The following is a 19,229-nucleotide window of genomic DNA, read 5'->3' as shown; positions in this document are numbered from 1 at the left end:
GCTTTAGTGGAGTTTAACAAAAAAAATAGGTTAAATATGACCTTTTATTCTCAATTTTAAGTGTGGAAAGCCGTTTTTATGAATACCAACGTGAAAACATATTGTGGCTAGGCACAGTGTTATTACTAAGTTGTACCCAGTCATCAGTCTTGGCTTTATTAAATAGGATGTTATAGGTTGCGGGCTTGTCAGACAGTCATGCTATCTGTCACAGGGATTACTGGTGTGAATCGTTGCGAAGAGCTGTAAACAAAAGGCCCCACGTGCACAGCTCTGAGAACAGAAGATAAGAAAGTGTAGGAGGGATTCTGGTTGGAGGGGGGGTTACTGATCACTGTGCCAAGCTAGGAGCTGTGTGATGGATTTCGCACACATCTTCTCATCTATCTCTGAATCCCTTTGTGATGAACAAAAAGCAAAAGAGCCCCCTTCTGAGTGCATTCTGATGAAGAGGAGCACTATTTTACCATTCATGTCATTTGCCCTCAATGCACATTGTGCATGGGTGAGCAAACACACCCCGTGGTGCTACGGGGTACAATTAATGTTTTTCAGGCACATGGGTTTCATGCTGGAATATTTTCAGGAATGGAAGAAAACCAAGGACATGAAGCATTTCTCAAAGCTGCTAAAATTCAAAGTGAATCTATGGATATATCTGGCAAATCCAGCAACAACATAGAGGTGCATTGTCTGTCGGTATCGGCAAGTGCAGCATCTTGGCGGTACAAAAATCTGAACAGAGTAACGCTTGCCAAATGACATAAGCTGAAAGCAAGCCCCCTCCATTTTTAGAATTAGTGACATTACACAAGCAAATAACAACAGAGATGCCATGTCAGCCTCTCTGGAGGGTCAAAAATGCACGGATTAGACTGTCATTAATACTGAATCTGGATTATAACAATCCTGAGGCAGCTCAACTGCCACAGATTACTTCTATCCCAGCAAGGGCAATGACAGACAATGGCACTTTTTGTTCTCCTAGAACTGACAGTACCGCACAGTAACAAAGAGAGACTCATTTCTAATAGGGTCAGGAGTGATTAGACAAGCGGCAGAACTGGCAGCTCATAGAGAGACCCAAGATCTCCCAAAATCCACTAGTATCAGACAAGATTTGTCAGATCGATTGATGACCTAACTACAATTAGCCTATTAGTGCAGCTTGCCGTTGTAAAACAAGTTAAATTATCAGCCTACCCTTTGAAGATGTTTTATTACAACATGACGCTGTAGTGGAAACAGATTTAGTATTAACACAACACATCTTTGCAGGACCACTTAGCTTTGATACAAATGGCACCCGTCTGTCTAGACATCATCACATATCTTGTGATGACAGCCCACCCATTTTGGCTATTGTGATTGCAGTCATGCTTTTGATGCATTATTTATTAGCCTCCCACAAAAAAGTCCAAGAATTTTATCCTCAGTTCTAATAAACTGAACCACAAATTTAAACGCTGAAGCTGATTACAGTGTCGTAACGCAGTTGTTTACTTTCCTACATCCTTAAAGCTCAGAAATATAAATGACACAAAGGTCGCCTTTACAAAGTATTGTGTTGTTCTGACATAAACAGCACCCATTTTCCTTTCTTATGGCTTCAAAGAGACATGTAAGAAGAGGGAACTGGGAACAGGATAATCTCTAGCATTAAAACAAACTCTTGTTCTAATATCTGGGACTTCATTAGCATTCTTTCACTCAAACTAAAAGGCGTTGTTTCAGTGGAAGACACAAGATAGAAGGAAACAAAGTGGAGATACAAAGGGTATCAGAGGGAGTTGGTACAAAAAAAGGCATGAAAATCTAAAGCCTGAGGAGGTAAAGAGGGGGAAGTGAGACAATCTCAGAAACAGACAGAGAGAGACAAAAAGAAGGAAAGAAAGAGGGAATACAGATCAGTCAGTGTGACCTGTCCTTGCCCCACAAAAACAAATGACATCAGGGTGGCTGCCAATCAGCTGATGTGACTCAGAGAGGCTGTCAGAATTCACTCCAGCTTTATTTTCCTGTTCCTGACACTTCCCTGTAACTTTTATAAAAAGGAGACAAATGGGTAACTGTAATCACACTGCACATTATTGTAAACTGAACTCAGCTAACAGTGTTTTAATTACTGAATTTTTAAAAATCTGCCTTCTGATAGAATCTAATTGTTTCATTACAATAAAAACCCACAGCCTTTTTATTCTTTGTGCAAAAATATAGCTTATGTAAACCAATCCGGCAACCGTTTCACTCCAATTCATGCGCAGACACATTAACAGCGAGAAAAAAATGCAATTACTCTGGTTAATGTGGCTTGCTTTAATTAGACGCATCTTTGGTGACAATGCAAAAACCATCACAAATGGCAGCACAACAGGAATTCTCAATGACTGCCATTTAGAAGCCGACAATCTCACCGTCCTCTTATTGAGTGGAATCACTGTTTAGCTTTAGAGCAAACCAGAGATGAGAGGCCGGCTTTTGTTTACTCTTGTAAGGAATCAAGGACACAGCATTTCTAACGTTTTGTGCAAATCATCACAGAAGCTTGAAAAGTGACAATTATTCAGGCAAGGCTTAGCAAAACGATCCATTTTTGTTGCATTCTGAACTTTTAGCAATTTAATCGTAAATATCAGATCTGTATATTTGTGTTATTATTTTGTAGCTCGACTATGAGTTTATCTGAAAGTTCAAAATTTGATTGTGTATAAATGAGATGTGAACAAAACCCTTTGTTTAAATTGGAAAGGGAAATCCTCTCAGTGCTACACACTGGGGAATGCAGATATAGAAAAAAATCATTTCTTGTGAGAACCCAGAGGTTGAAAGTAAAACATGCCCCTGCTAATCAAGTTCTCCTCTGCTCCAGAACAACAATTTGAACACGTTTTAATAGTCGGTTTCTATAGAAACAGATCAATGCTGATTTCAATGATAAAATGCAGTTGAAGCCCTTAAGAGAAAGTTTTACTATTACAACATCTTTCACTAGAAATAAAATACAAATTAATCAATTCTGTAATCCACTGCGCCTGAATTAACATTTCAATGAATACAGTAGGGGGCATCATTTCCTTGAATGAAAAAGGTTTTTTTTGTTTTTTTTTAAAAGCAAACGCCTGAATCAGCAACTTTAACCGTCTTCTAATGATATGCAGTGTGTTTGAGAGTGAGATAGATGATGTGCTACAGATATCTCATCTATACTTGACAAACTGGGTGTGCAAAAGTGAAAGAAAGTCTAGTGATAAGGGCCCACAGTAGAATATATTTACTGCATATTAGTAAATCCAGACAGCAAAACTGTGTGTAATTATGACATATTTAGTCTCCTTAAACAATGTAATTTGGAAGTGTGAGTGACAATTAAACTCTCTAAACTTTAGAGAGACCAGCATATGCCATTTTCAAATACGGACTGCAGCCCTGAACTATTCTAGATGTCACCCAACAGAGGTGCTGAGGTGTGAAGATGTGAGAAAGCAAACGTCACGTGAGGTTTGATTGGACATCAAACGGTCTTCAATCTGCAAGCTCCCCAGCACCAAAGAGTGCGTGTAAGCCAACTGAACACAATAATTAATTATCAGTTGAATTACCAGTGAGAAAGCAATGTTGTGTGCGCAGTTTCCTGCACATCGTCTTGCCAGAACTATCACCTAAACCAAAACTGAAAGTTCATGTGTGAAAAAGAGGTTGTTCGATTTCTTATTTTGATTTCTCAGCAATCAAACTACTGTAATGTCAAATTTAGAACAGGGAAAGTTGCAACTCTTCACATTTAAAAGCAAATATTTGTGCTTTTTGTGCAATAAAGACGTCAAAATTGGTTCCTTATAAAAATGCTTATGGGGCATATGTAGATTTGCCAAGTGCTAACTAACTGTATACATAATTCTCCCAAAAAAAAACCCACAGAAATGAATTCAGGATCAAAATGTGAAAAGGCTGGCATCCCCATGACGTCTCTGGGGGAGGGAACCCGGAAACAGAAACCCCCCCGTTGACATCACCCCAGCAGGATTTAAAGGAAACCTAATTGGACATATGCAAATGAAAGATGTGTTAAAAATTCCTCTTTATCATTGGGGGATGCATTTTGGCACCAGTTACCATAGCTCCATAAATTTCATCTTCCCCAGCTTGGGCTTGTTGTATGATGTCAAATGTGCATCCACTCCCTATTTTCTTTCTCTCTGCGTCTTCATTTCCCTTCACAGCGTACACCCAACCCCCTTCCATATTTTGACAAGAATCAATTACAGACACAGGAATGCAGGATGAAATGTGTGGCCTGGAGCATGTAGGATTTTATATCAGACCCCACACCGGTATGGTAGTAACGACAAGGGTGGGGAGACTATAAAAACAACCCTCTGCTTCACCTTGATTACCACGCTAACGTTTCCAGTAGCTTGATATTTCTGGTAGCCAGAAGTATCAAGCTACTGGAAGTGCACTAATGAAAAACAACCAAGCAGATATGTAGGAGTTTTGGCTTTTTTACAGGATTAAAGTGCACAAGCGCCGAAGGACCAAACACCTGCTGGTGCAGCTACACATGAGAAACAGTGTGCCACTCAAGCTGAACATGATGAAAATGGACTCCAACTAGTCTGCACTAATGAGTTTTTGCAATGAAGCTGAAGGCATCTCTATGGCTAACTAAGCAGCTAACTAGTCCCCTGCTGTGGCCCAGCTGCTGGATGCGATAGTACAGCGATGAACTGGCAGAAGTACAGAGCTCTTTTTATTTATTTCCTCTTGTAATTTAGCCAAGTTGGACAGACATCACTGATGGCTCAGAGCGCATGTGTCAGATTTGGTTCAAAATGCTGCTCAGCACACAACAGACTCAACATTTACCTCGTATCAGATTCGGCCCAGCAAATAAACACCGCAGCAATGCAAAAAAGGTTAGCATTTCTTTGATGGCATGCTGTGCTTCAAAGAAAACCAGCAGTCCTAGCCTCTCTTGTCTTCCTCCTCATCTTACAGTAGGCAGTCATAAAAGACTGCAAATGAGGGGGTTTCTCAGTATGTTCAGAGAGCAAGGCGTTTTCCCTCTCAAGGGAAGACAGATCTGATGATCAAATCCTTTCCTGTCTCCTTGTTGAGCCCCTCTCTCTGCAACGGAGCGCATTTCCCTCTCTAATGCCAGCCATGTGTCACCCACTACTGCCAAACTGTTTTGATAAAAAGCCTAACTGCTGAATGTAGGAAACAAGGAAACAAATATTAGATAAAATCCATATGTTCAATATCTAAAACAATAGAGTGGTATAACAATGATGAAAAGCAAACAAACACCCTTTTCCACTTCTTTTAATGCATTTAAGCCACAAACATCCCCAGGGAAAATAATATAAACTGTGAAGCATAAATGAGGTCGTGTTTTCAAGTAGGACGAATGACATTTGCAGCCGAATAACAAATTTGTTATTTTGCAAAAATAGGCCATATAGCGTAGCAGCATTAAAAATACATACCCCTATGGTGTATATTTGTCTTTTGCTTAGTCTCCAGATGCAGAGAGAATGAACGTGGGGAGGAAGAAGTTTCGAACAATCCTCAGTTCACCAGCGGTAAAATAGACGTTTGTGTGAAGAGCCACCCACTGACTAGGCTTGGCCCACAAAGAGACTCACTGTGAAACTCGGCCCTGAGACACATCATTATTATGATCACCCTGATCTCCAACCTCATTTTACTCCTTGCCATGATTCTCCATGAGAGAAACCACTCTGCTTTTTGATGACTGACTGTGATCCCTGCTCCCTGTTAACTGCCACACAACTATCTAGCTCTATGAGACATTATGAAACAGGCAGGCCACGAAAGCAAGCCGCCAAATACAGGAGGAAGCAGTCTGCTAGCACGCATTGCTCACTTATTATCACCATATGTTGCAATCACTGTATCTCCAGGGCTTGTAGTGCATCAGTGAGTGAGGTTGTTATCAGCTCTAGAGCAAATGAAAAGCATTTCCTTTACATCCAAGTTGTTGGCTCTGGAATACGATATGCATTTTTTGAAAATGATGAAATGTCATTAGAGGGGGATGCCTTAGTTTTACTTTCCATACAACAGATTTTTTCAGAATAAAAGCATGCTTTTCCTAGCCAACAGAATGTATTTAAACTAATGACATATGAAAAAAAATACACCAACATAGTGTTGTTTTGTTTTTTATTCTCACAAAAAAACATCTTTTTGAGAAAAGGTGCAGACAGAGCTGAAATAACTATCTAATCTACCAATCAAGACACTGAATCAGCAACCATTTTAGCGATCAGTTAACAAACTGAATCATATTTTAAGCAAAAAGGTCAAACATTTGCTCTTTCTAGCTTCTCCTCTTTGAGGCTTTGCTGATCCTCTTTCCATTTTTCTGTTTTATATCAATAAACATCGGAGGCATGATCTAAAAGACAAAGTCACATTGTAATTTGTATTTTGTGTACCAACATTCTGAAGCCCTGAGTTTAGCTATTTGACTGTTGCCCACCACATTTAGATGCAAACATTTGACTGACTGTAGCACTTGGTAGCTGAATTGTTAGCAAGATGCATTCTTTACTTCGTATAATATTAAATCTTTATTCTGGTGTGTGGCTACCTTAATAGGTTGCTACCACTTGGCCAGGCAATGTAATTCTGAAACACATCACATTGCCTGGCCAACTGGTAGCAACTTGTAAAGGTAGCCACATACCCTGAATCATATTCTTCTTTCTATTTTATTGTAACTTTTAATTGTAAGTTACAAAATAAACATCATGTTGTATGAAAAAGACTTTTTATTGAGCATATAAATGTATAAAGAAGGTGTTTACTGAAGTTATCATTTGTGAGATATAGCTACTTTTTGTAAAGTTTATAATGTAACCCAATGTTTATTTTAGGTACCCAGCATTTAAAAATAACAGATATTTAGCTTAAACACAACAGTTAACCTGCTGATTGAAAATAATGAGTAGAAGTCAAAATAACCAGTTATAGTTTTATAATATCACGAATAAACATTTTTAAATTAGATTCTTAACTTTTACAGCGATGCGATTTGTGGTTCTGTGGCTTGTCTCCACTTTTGTATCTCACTTGGCATCGAAGCTGACAGTAATTATGAAAAACAAATGTCCTTTCATTGTAAGCAAATGGTGTAGATGTGGCTTTGTCTGTGACTGAGCACAAAAAAAGCTTTGGCAGCGTTTGGGGGAGTGTTATTGTTGACAGTGTGCTTTCCCAGTGGGAAAACATACTGCATGACCAAATGTTGCAATGATCAGACACAGACAGTACGGCACAGTTTTGCTCATTAGCATAAAAATCTTTCTGGATACAAATCAAGAGAATAGACATGGAATTATGAGCTGCAAGTCATTCAAAACACTCTAAAGTCTAAATGTTTCAGCAGTTATAGATTAGATTTCCATAGCTGAAGGTCAGTGGGACAAAGTCATGTCATGGCACGTATTTTCTTACATAGATGAATCAATGCAAACTACCCCCTAGAGCACGATGCCTTCTATACTCTCACATCTAAATTATTATTGATGCCTTTGCAAACTGGTGATTTATTTTCTAATGGAAAACATCTCATGTGATAACACCTCAAACAGCTATAAGCACATTTTTGAGGAGCAGACCAGTGATTATATTACCCTGTAGAATTGTTACAGAAAGGCTGGAGTGAAAATATAGCACATGCTTCATGCTTATCAGCACACACTACATGTTGGCTAACCCCTGACTGTTGTTTCACTGCAGCATCGAACTGCTGAAACTCATTTCAACACAATCATCATAGTCAAAAAAAGAAGAAGCCTCGACACTATCCAGCCTCCCAAAGTCAAAAGTTAAAAGGTGCTTTTAATGAACGAGATCCAGCCTTGTTCTACACTCCACATCTTTTCAGCTCGACACAAAAACTGACAACCCAGATATTGAATTAATGCTCGTCTCTGTCACTGGAGGCCTTCGTGATGATCAGCACATTTGCAATTTTTACAAGTCTCAGCATACCAATGTTAAAAAGAAACCCAGGAAAGGCTGTGACTCTGAAGGAATAAAATAACAGCGTGACTCTGATTTTTTTTCTTCACATAGTCAGCTAATAAAAAATTATTTGTGTGTTAAAATAGTTGTTCTGTAGTTGTTGTGAAGCGATCAAAGAAAATAAGCCATCCTTTTAAATTACCCCATTGTATTTGGGTGAAATTGTTTGCTGGTGTTATTCCAGTGCCGTCAAACTGCATCATATTTCTGAAAACACACAATGAAAATATTGAAGGACTGACATAATGATCACAAACAACTCCCTGTGCAGCAGCCTTGAAAGAATGAATAGGAAATGAGCTTCTTTAGTAAGCATCCATTATTCATTAAGCACTGTATTCCTCCATGTCGACACCCTCTGTAGTGACACAGCCAAACCATTATTTCCTTATTCTCACCATCACTCACTCTTTCTCTCGCACCAGTTACACCCAGCTTTCATGTTATCGCCATACGATCAGCTCCCAAATGCTTTACACTAGATAAACTCTACAACATGCAACAACTAGTAAACTAACTGCACTTGATGTTAGCTGAAAGAGTAGAACCCGGCAATAATGTTTTAGTAAAGACAAGAGCCACTGCAACTGAGCAGTTTATGGCGATGCAAAAGAAAGGCTATTGCATATGCTGACATATTGCAGAGAATAAACCTACCTGACATTATACAGGACTGATAACATAAGTCACAAGATCATGTGAGCCCTTTGTAAATTGTGCTGCAGAAGAGATGAGATAAGTTAATCATGCTTTCTACATGCGCTATCATCACATGCGACGCAGCCACTTTTAGACTCAATTAAAAGCCACTTAAAATGCATCTAAGCAAGAATATGGAAGTTCAGTACAGGTTGAAATTTAAAAAGAAGGTAATTCCAGATACTATTTAGAAACATCACTAATCTCCACACACAGACAGGGGGAAGGTTCAGTTTTGCGTTATTCTTTTTCTTTTTTTTAACTCTGGAGACATTGCACATTATCATAAACATAGAGCTATAATGGAATGTGTAGGTGTAACATCTGTGGACCCAAGATGACTGCATCTTGAATCACGCTAAGAATAAACAAACGAGCCTGGAAAGATATCCTCAAAAGCCGAGTCTTTTTTCTTCTTAGCTGCCAATGTGAACCCAGCCTCTACGCTGCCCTTTGTTTTCCATCGAAAATCTAATATTTGTTTTTCCAAGTCATCCATTCGGATAAAGTAAAATGGACTGAACATGTTTTAAGCCAAGAGCGGTATATGTTTGCTTTCCCTTCAGCTAAGTCACGCCACAGTGTGCAGGGAGTTAATCTCTTCTGGGCTCCACCCTACCTGCACTGAGCAGGTCACCGATTTAGGAAGCCATTTTTCAGCTAAAAATGCTTAATTTTTATGTTAGAATCATATCTTAAGAAACTGGCCAGCTGAGCCTTGTGATTATTAAAAAATACATTTTGTCCATCTGCTGCACTTCCTGCAAAACACAAGCCAGCACCAGCATAAAGACACTTAAAAGATTATAGAAATATGTGTATACCATTGTCCAAAAACCTTGTCATCTAAAAGCGTTGTGGTCTACTTTGTAAAGCTCTTATGTATCAACTTCCATAAACACAACTAAAAAACTATGCATTGTCTGGGGTAGGTAACACCCGCATTACTACTTGTGGAGTGACATAATTCTGTATGTCCCTGGGCTATATTCTCTTATTCAAACCAGGTGGGCCGAACCTAGCGGTCTGTATCCTAAAATGAATAGTAAGGATCATGAGATGGTTACATAATAATTTTTTTTGCACAAACTCAATTTTAGTTTCTCCTGAGGCTCCATCTTTGAGGTAAAAAGCTTCCTTACTGATGCTTACAATCCAGGGTCATGCTCAGGATGTAACCTGTGATACACCATCACAAGTAGACATTATTTCATACTAACTGCTAAGATGTGTTTCCTGTCCTTGAATTTTTCCACTGCTGTTTCTAAGAGCACAAAGCCATCACAAACCCCTGTTAAATTAGCAGGCTAAACAGTTTTGCTTGAAAATGACTCACATGATTAATCAGTTATCATTATCATCATGCCAGTGAATAATCATTGTAGGTACACATAATTGAGGTGCATAAATGAGACAGGAAGCAGCTCTTTTAGTGATTTTGTTTTTTTCAAGGGGAGGGCCTAAATAATATAATTTTAAAGTCTCTTCTTTTGTGTCTCATGTGTTCAGCTCCACTGTTTTTTCACAGGGCCAACTTACAATCCTCCTTTGAACAGAGGTGAGTGAGCTCCGAAGCATCTGAAAAGAGGCAACTTTGATCTCTATCCAGCTGTTTCAATGCTTCAACTATCCAGCTGACTCTTTAACACAGCTGACAGTAAACAAAAGCAAATTTCCCCAACTTCAATTTGGCCTTACAGGGACGCTAAAATACTTAGATTCTTATCTATCCCACTGAAGCATCTGATCAGCCACAAAATCCATTCTTGAGCATGGCAACAACATCCAAGACTGAGTCATAAAGATATCTTCAGCCACAAAAACAACAAGGAGTCATGCAGCAAGAAGAGACACAAGCGACTTAGAGCAACTTAACACTATATGAGCAAAAGTATTGGGTTAATCTTTGAATTCAAGTGTTTTCTGTCTAATTGCCGCATGTGTATAAAATCAAGACCCTGAGCATGCAGTCTGCCTATGCAAACAATTGTGAAAGAATGTGTCATTTTAAAGAATTCAAAGAATTTGAGTGTGGTACTGTAACAGGATGCCGTCGATGCAACAAGTCAGCCATAAAGTGCCAGACCATATAATGTTACAGAGCGGGTTTGCTGAGTGCTGAGGCACATTGTACGTAAAACGCTCCAACACTCTGCTAACTCAATAACTGAGCTCCAAACCTCGTCTGGTATTAACATCAGGAGAACAACTGTGTGCTGGGAGCTTCATGGCATGGGTTTACATGGTATATATGGACTTTGTTAATTCTGCACTGGGGGCATTTCAGTGATTACAGCAGCACAAGGGTCAGGAAGAAAAAAATCAATTAGAGATATATTAAAAATATAAAAATAGAATAATTAAGCAGACTAGTGTACCATACTATGTACAAATGGTTACTATATAAGACAAAATACACTAAAATATCTTCTTTTTACTTGCACACAAGGTGCAGTGGAAGTAGTAATGGATACAAATGTATTTTTTAGCTTCTATTTATCCTATGTGGGTGTTGCACAGTCTGACTGCTGTCGGGATGAAGGACCAACGAAAGCACTCTGTCCTACAAAGTGGCTATAGCAGTCTACAAGTGAAGGAGCTGCTCAGGGCCTCGTCTCATGCAGTCTCATGCAAGGCATGAAGGGTGTTGTCTGTAATGGACATCAGCTTAGCTAACATCCTCCTCTCACCCACATCCTCTATATAGTCTAGAAGGAATAGCCAGGACAGAACTTGCCCTATTTACAAGGCTATTTTCCTGTCCTTCTCTATGCTATCAGCTCCCCAACAGACAACAAGATTGCAGAAGCCGTCATTGTGTCGTAACAGGTCCTCAATAATGTCCAGAGAACCCAAAAGACCTCAGGCTGCCCAGCAGATGGAGACGACATGTGGCCATGCCATGACGGACTAGGTCCTGGAGATATGATACATAATGTGTAGTGTACTGGGCATTGCTGTGTGATACCCAGTACTTTTGCTCATATAGTGTATGATTACAGAGAAAAGACAACAATAGCAAAACAAGATTTCTTTAGTAGAAATCCATTGCCAGGGAAAGTAGTACACACAAAAATTGAAAAACAAAAACAAAAAGCAGACCAATCAGGAAGTGGACGTGGCTGTCTGCATCACTGTTTACAAAAAGTCTGCGTTTCAGTCAGACAAAAACAATCTTTAACTTTTCAGACTAAACGTAGGCCAGCAGCATTTCTGACAAGTCGCTCTTTTTTAAGGATGCCTAAAACACAGTAGTGGTGTGTATACTGGGCCAAAATGTACTGAAAGTTACACACTTTAAAAACAAAAGTATGTTAGCAAGGCTGTACCCTGAACTACATGCCAAATTAGGCTATTACAAAAAAAAGGAGCGGCAACCTTGAATGTTAACATGATTAAATGTTTTTCACTTATTTTAAAAAAAGATGTTGAGTCTCTTCGTTTCCTTGCAGCTGTGCTGGTCTGGGGTGTAACAGATCAGGTGGTGAGGACTGTTGTGATTCAGAAAGATACAAGTGCAGGTACCAGTTTGTTCAGCTTGCAGTTTGTCTGCCCTTGTAGCAGCCACGTGTTTAATCCATGTAACAAGGCCTCCTTCCATGGAAAACCCTTTGTGTGTCATTTAAGTCCCAGCTCACTGAGGTTACAGGCCTGTCTGTATCCTACCAAAGCCCTACAGCAGGAAGCAAAACACCACTAACATGCCGTTTCTGCTTTTTTAGTTTGACTGTTATGTCAGTGCTTTCAGTTACAGTTTGCTTTAACTGTCGATTGAGCTCACATCTAAAAACAGAAGATCTATACAGTTAATCCTCCCCATTACTTTTCATTTATGTATTTGGATGTAAAATGGAATAGCAGGGTTAAAAGCAAGGGTTAATTTTCCATCTTCTCTCACTGCATGACTAAAGATATGTTTTCTCATTATTTAGTGTTTTCAGGATGAAGCCAACATCTAGAAGGAAGACTGCAGGGTTTGAATTCTGCAACATTCGCCGCAAGCACAAACAAGCCTACGATTGTAACATGCTGCAGCTTAATGGGATTCAATAAACTTCCACCAAGGAAAGCAGAAAAAATAGCAGGTTGGATACAAATACTATCTGCATCAAAAGGAAGATCTTACTGTGACAATTCCCATGCCTAATTCATTAGCCCTTTTTCAAGGCTATGATCATTTCCGCTGGCAAATATCTGATGAGTTCTGGGTCAGACCAGACTCATCCCTAAATGTTTCAACTTTATACCAATTAGTTCCTTCTCCGCCTATTTGAAAAGAGCGTGAAAAAACATGTGCTTGAAAAAAAAAACCTTCAAGCAGAGTGCAGTTAATGTATTTGCAGTCTAGGAGAGAGCACAACATGATGTGTCAAAGTTAAGCATTTCCAGAACTTAAGAGAGAAGTGGCAGATAGTTGAATTGGCAATTTAAGGTTTATATCCAGCAAGCTGTTAGAAACTACAGGTATGGACATCACACTCCTACCCACCTCACTTTGGATTTCATTAATCATCACATCTGTTCATTTCACGCAGCACACCCACACTAAAAGGCACTTACATTCACCACATTCCAACATACCATGTTTTCAGTTCTATCTATAGCAGAGCAGAACTAGAAAAGAACATCTTGGCGGTGATAAAAAACACCAATTAAATGTAAGCTGGCAATAACTGCTGCAGCTAGTAACTGTTGAGTAGTTACGAGACCAAGGCGCTATTACAAACAACATATACGCGCTCTCACACTTATTTCTCGAGATATAACAAAGAAGGAGGTACAGAACATACCACGGACAGGGCCTTTTGATTATGCCAGAGATTAACTTACATCCGGTATCCTTCAGCAGAGCAAGTACAAATTACCCTCAACGAATAGCGTTTCGCTCAAGTCAAATATGAATAGCAAGAAGATGAAAGCCAAATCAATCTGCCAGCAGCACTCAGCAGTCAAATGTTATTTCTTCCCGCGGCCTTACACAGACTCATTTGTCTTGGCGAGCACAAACTATTTGTTTATTTCATTGCATCCTCATTAGCTTCTGCCAGAGCAGTGTCAGAATCTTCCTTGGGTCTATGCTGTATAATTTAAATGAAATTCAGACACAGACTGTCTACATAAGAGACAAAAGAGAAGATAAATGAGCATTAAGGAGAACATGTTGCATGACAGCTGCATTAATATTGAACCAGCAGAATGATGCAAGGTGTGTTACAAAATAAAAAGAAAATGAAGAAATACAGACACATTACAGTTTATTTTTCAAATTTAACAGAGACCCTTTATGCGTTTTCCTATTTCTGTCATACATATAGAAGATATTCATATTAAAAAGCTGTCGGTATGTGCAGTTAATCACGAAGAATAAAAACCCTCGGCCTCAGACTGCTCTAGACAATCTGTTTCTGTCATCCCAGTCACAAAGCTCCTGCTGGGAGCAGAAGTCCTGGCCACTAACAGATCAAACCTTCTGTTTGCAACGGGCGACCAATCAGGAAAAAAAGCTGGCTTAAAAGGAAGAAGATGAAAGTTAAAAATGGCTTGTTTCAGACAGCGTATGACCTAAGGGTTTGCACCAAGGCCTTATATAAAGTGAATACAGAATACAGTGCAAGAATCGAGCATAATACCTTCCCTCTAAGAATTTTTCTCTGGTTTCTAGAGAACATGTAATTGAGTTGTCTTTCATAGTCTAGTAGCAAGAAAATCTTGGTAGGTCCTCAAAGAACTAACCTTTGCTTGACAGAGTATTCAGGTTTGTCTGGCAAGATCCTTAAGCTCCTTTATGTTGTAATGAACCAGATATTACAGACATTTGTTATTTTCGATACTAATCCAAGTTCATTCTGGAGGCGGCTCTACTCAGGCTGTAGAACCTGGCTGTGTCAGGATGACTAACAGACTTAATACAAGTAACAGCACCTCTATAAACTTGGCTAATGTTATGGCCCAAAATAGTGTGTAGTGACAGTACAGTGGCAGCTTGGTCCACTGTAGGCCAAGCAAGAAATGAAAAATGTGACATGAAAAGCATGTAGAATTAATTTCAGTGCAAGACTACAAATCTGTTTCTGCGTGGTGTTTAAACTGAAGTCCATCCATCAGTACAGGATGTCAAAGTGACCGCTCCTGTTGAAGGTCAGCAGAGCACAAACTCAATTGTTTCTCGGTTCATTTAATTTTTAATTTCCATGGTCTGATAAGAATCAAATGCCAAATACAGCACAGCATCTTCCCCCTTGCATTGAACTGGCAAACTGCCACAAGCAATCTGCTCCGGGGATGCTGATTTTTTGCTGGCCCTGACCTCTAACCTCCCAGGGGAGAGTTCTTCCCTTTGGGGATTAATGTCATTTCTGGTGATCATTACATTAAAACCAATGTTCAAATGCTTCGGAGCCAACAGAGCATTCAGCAACCAAATAACATTAAACTTGAGTCAAATTTTAACCTGACTCAAAAACCTGGGTCCTCCTATGACTGCAAGTCTAAGGAGACCATTCATGATATCTGAAGTAGTAATGCAGCCGTGGTCACCGACATGTTGAAACTGGCACAACTGCAGCCCACGTAAGAGTCAGCTAGCAAGTATGAAGACAAGAATGATCATTTTTATTGTTATGGTTTCTAAATAAAAACATGACGGTTAAACAAGGTAGAAGGGGGAGACTAAACCCCAAGACAGGGGATCAGGATAAAACTCCAAACGCTTGATCCATTAACCCATATTCACTGACGCACCGGGTTGACAGAAGTCGCTGCAGGTTGTCAAAAGGAGAGCTCAGAGCATTTAAGCACACGATAAACATGGTGACTTCTACGAGGAATTCACTCACTGCAACGGTAAAGCTGAATGCGCACCTGAAATGGACGCTAAATGTGAAAATTCCACGCGCTGCTGTGCGTAACGGACAGGTAACACGGCGTTTGACGTGACTGGGAAAATGACTGAAAATTTGGATGTTTCCCTCACCTCCTCGATATACAAGTGTCCGGGTGCAAAAAAGACGATGCAATGCCATAAAGGAATCTCATCACTCACCTTAGATGGCTTTAATATTCAGTCCTGAGCGCAGATTGTCTTGGAAAAGCCGAGGCGACGCTTCAGTGTTGCCGCCTGTCACCGGGAGGGAGGAGTTTGTGTTTACTCCAATATAACAGAGCTGTCAGCAACCGCACGGATCCTCTCTGTTTTTGGCGAAGAGAGGGAGCCGCAGTCTGGCCACAAACTTTATTACAACGTGTGTGTAGGACTTCTGCATTACAGATTCACTTTTTTTGTTTGTTTGTTACAAAGTCGTGTGGTTCCTTCTGAAGGTGTGCTTTATCTTAATAGGATTACATTTTACAGTTAATACTAGAGATGAAACGAGGGGGATTTGTGATTTAAATAAAGGGAATGAATTATGTATAATTTTTTGAACTGCAACAATGGGTGATAGACCGACACAAGAGTCTTTTGTTAATATGAGCAAATACACGTTCAAAGAATTGAATGCGTCATGGTTTAGGGGAATGGAAAAAAATGATTCTCTCGATCATTGTAGCTGCTTATCTGTCCTTATCAGAAGGCATGTATCCCTGCCCTGAGGTTTATAGCTCCAGTCATACTGGAAAAGCAGAACACTCTTCCTGTCTATTCTCAGAAAGCAGCAAATAGCAAAAAACTGTGAAATGTGATCCACAGTGAAACACGCTAATCTGATTTCTCTGTAATTTTGACATTTTATATAGTGTAAATGTGATTTATAATCTGTGACACTCCCCTGATAGCTTTAGTGCTTTATTGATGACGTATGCGTGTTATTAAGTGACAGCCCTCTTCCAGTAATTTTCTTTCTCATGCAAGATAAATAATTCATCTGCAATAAGTTTTATTGCCCTGCAATATCAAGGAAAGGACTTTGAAACCAAAGGCTGCAAACGTTTTTTTTAATAAGTCCAGCAGAAGGTGTGTGAAGTTCCTGAATTACAGGATCAAGAATCCTTGAAAGATTTGACATATTTCTTTTACATGTTTTGAAGTTGTTGGGTTTTGTTTGGCTCAGATCTTCAGATTCATCATCTGCACTTTACAATAATTTACTTCAAAAACAAATAAACTGTATATTTCTTCTTTTCTTCTTTTCTTTTTTTTTTACATGACAATGGCATGGCACCAGTATTATTGTTGGTGAAACAGGTGTCTCTACTATGACAACCAGCTCCATGTTTCCCTTCAAACCAAAGGTCGCAGCCATAAACATGACATTTTATGACCAGCTATCTATATTCCCCTCCAACAAGGAAGGTAAATGAGAATTACTTAGAGAATCTTTAGAGGCTCAGAGGACCTTGATCTCATTCTGTGGCTTCACCAGAGCTTTAGAGAAGAAACTCTGGGATTCGTGTTTAACTAGTGTAACTGGAATACAGTGATAATGCCTTCCACAAAGAAGACTCTGCATTTCATATCCAGTGCTTTGGCTACATCTATATCTGTTGGGATTATTGGATATGGCATGTCAACAAAGTGGGTTATAACAACCATGGAGTGCGCAGAAAAGGCTTCTGGTTTGTACAATGGATCTGCTGAGATCACCTTGACCCTTTTTGATGGAATATTAGAGAGATCCTCCTGCCCCTTTTTTGGAGCTACAGATACATTTCAAGGTAATTTTCAAAAGCCCCGTTCAACCAACTAGAAACAGACTCAAACAACGATGTTCTCTCATATATCTCCACAATGTTGGCTGTTTTTATTTTATTTTAATAAATTTCAGTCGCTGACACATCCTACCTTCAAGCAATGGGGAAAATTTAATTTAATTTGATTCATTTTGACCACCAGCTTCTGGTCTTACTCTAGAATCTGTGTCGCTCTTAGTGTGCATAATGAAAAGAACACCCTGTCAACAGTTTTTCCTTCTGACACAAGCTGTTATGATTAGAAGTCCCAGACAGATATCTCAAAATAAAGACAAATGCTATCAAAACTTCCATCGTGAAGGAGAATTAGATCCTATGAAACTGCTCAGGCAGTTTTACCAGCCTCTTGTACTCAATAAACATAGAAGTTCAGTACAGCATTAAATGTAGGACCATAATGACCTGTGTTTCTGTGTTTAGTGATTCCTACATTGGCAGGAGGAGAAGTTGCTTCAGTAGTCCTACACGGTCTGGTTTTGTGCCTTCTTGCCCTCTGTCTGCTGTTTTCGGCATGCAGCATCCTCATCTCTCTCTACAACAGTGTCAGCAATCCTTATGAAACCTACATGGGGCCTGTTGGAGTCTACATCTGCAGCTCTCTCAGTGGTAAGTGACTGATATGTTATAGCAGTAAGCATGTTGCAGTTGCACAAGCGGAAGTGCTGGGGCATTTCCATGAAAAAATAAGGTGTGATTTTTGTTCTATTCTTTTGTTTGTGATATTTCTAATGCTACTTATTCTCCTGCAGCATGCTTGTCTGTGATAGTCCTCATCCTGTTTGTGGTGAACATCAGTGCGACCAATATGGCAGAAACCTTTGTAGAAAAGTATACTGAGGGTTTTACATTAGACCTGAAGGGAAAGGCTTCAGTGATGCAGGTAGGATATTACCTGGTCATCCCTTACACAGTGCTCTCTCTCATTGCCATCGCCTTGATCTACACATATGAACATGCAGCCTACACACGCAAAAAAGAGCAGCAGAAGCCTACAGAGGATGCACCCATGGACTTAACAATGTATTAGTGCAACAGAGACCATGGAGTTTTCAATACCACTGATATATTAAAGACTTTCTCAAGAAACCTACTGTAATGAAAGATAACCGACTGTGGTTATACACAGTAAGGTCTGGATACACGGTAAAGCCTTGTTCATTGTATGATAGATTTATAATATTTAGTCTTACTATATCAGGAATAGTCTGGTCGGATCAAGTACCTTACACTTAAATGTCATGTTTTGAGCAACAATTATGTAATTTCAGCATTTTGATCAAATTTGATATCAAGGTATGACAGTGCAAAGTGTTTGCTGATACAGTAAAAATATTACCATGTAAATTTCTTTTCATTCATATGTTTTTGACATGAAATTCCATTCTTAAAAAATAACTATTTATTCTGTTTGTTTGTTTTTTTAATTTTGTGTAATCTTTTTGGATTAAATGTATCAATTTAGTTTGTTTTTTCTTTAAAAAAAAATCATCATTGTAATATAATCATCACAAAACATGCTTTACAGATCGTCAGGCAGACAAAACCTCAATGATTTTACTGTGTTCTGTGTCCATTAACATCAGCTTGCAAAATAAAACATTAGAAAACATGAATAAAGTGATGAGATTGGATTGATTTTACTTGAAAAAATGAATTTTTGCAATTTAATGTTATGCATTTACTGCGGTACTGCATTACAGATTCACTACGAACAAGCAAAATGATTACATTTATTGGAAAAATCTAAAGAGCGAGTCAAAAAAAATGGATGAACCCACTGAGGG

At 39.1% G+C, this 19,229-nt stretch overlaps 2 protein-coding genes across 3 annotated transcripts in view; one reads left to right on the top strand and one right to left on the bottom strand.

Annotated features, from left to right (window-relative positions):
* ptprea (protein tyrosine phosphatase receptor type Ea) overlaps positions 1–15,902 on the bottom strand; it is a 62,144-nt gene extending 46,242 nt beyond the window's left edge. For both annotated transcript variants that reach the window (XM_085466548.1, XM_085466549.1), the window contains exon 1: positions 15,800–15,902. The gene's annotated coding sequence lies outside the window, so the exon portion shown is untranslated. The remainder of the gene's footprint in view (positions 1–15,799) is intronic.
* A 1,176-nt stretch (positions 15,903–17,078) lies between these two features.
* Positions 17,079–19,145, top strand: clrn3 (clarin 3). Its single transcript, XM_085467244.1, has 3 exons — positions 17,079–17,409; positions 17,866–18,051; positions 18,195–19,145. The coding sequence occupies exons 1-3, from the start codon at positions 17,178–17,180 to the stop codon at positions 18,470–18,472; spliced, it is 696 nt and encodes a 231-aa protein (XP_085323370.1). The 5' UTR covers positions 17,079–17,177; the 3' UTR covers positions 18,473–19,145.
* The last annotated feature ends 84 nt before the right edge of the window (positions 19,146–19,229 follow it).

This window comes from Copadichromis virginalis, linkage group LG8 (genome assembly GCF_057382275.1).
Source record: "Copadichromis virginalis isolate Kocher_CV1m ecotype Utaka linkage group LG8, C_Virginalis_male_GT1.1, whole genome shotgun sequence".
Taxonomy (NCBI): Eukaryota; Metazoa; Chordata; class Actinopteri; order Cichliformes; family Cichlidae; genus Copadichromis; species Copadichromis virginalis.
The sequence above is the reverse complement of the archived record's forward strand: the minus strand, read 5'-3'. Positions and strand labels throughout refer to the sequence as shown.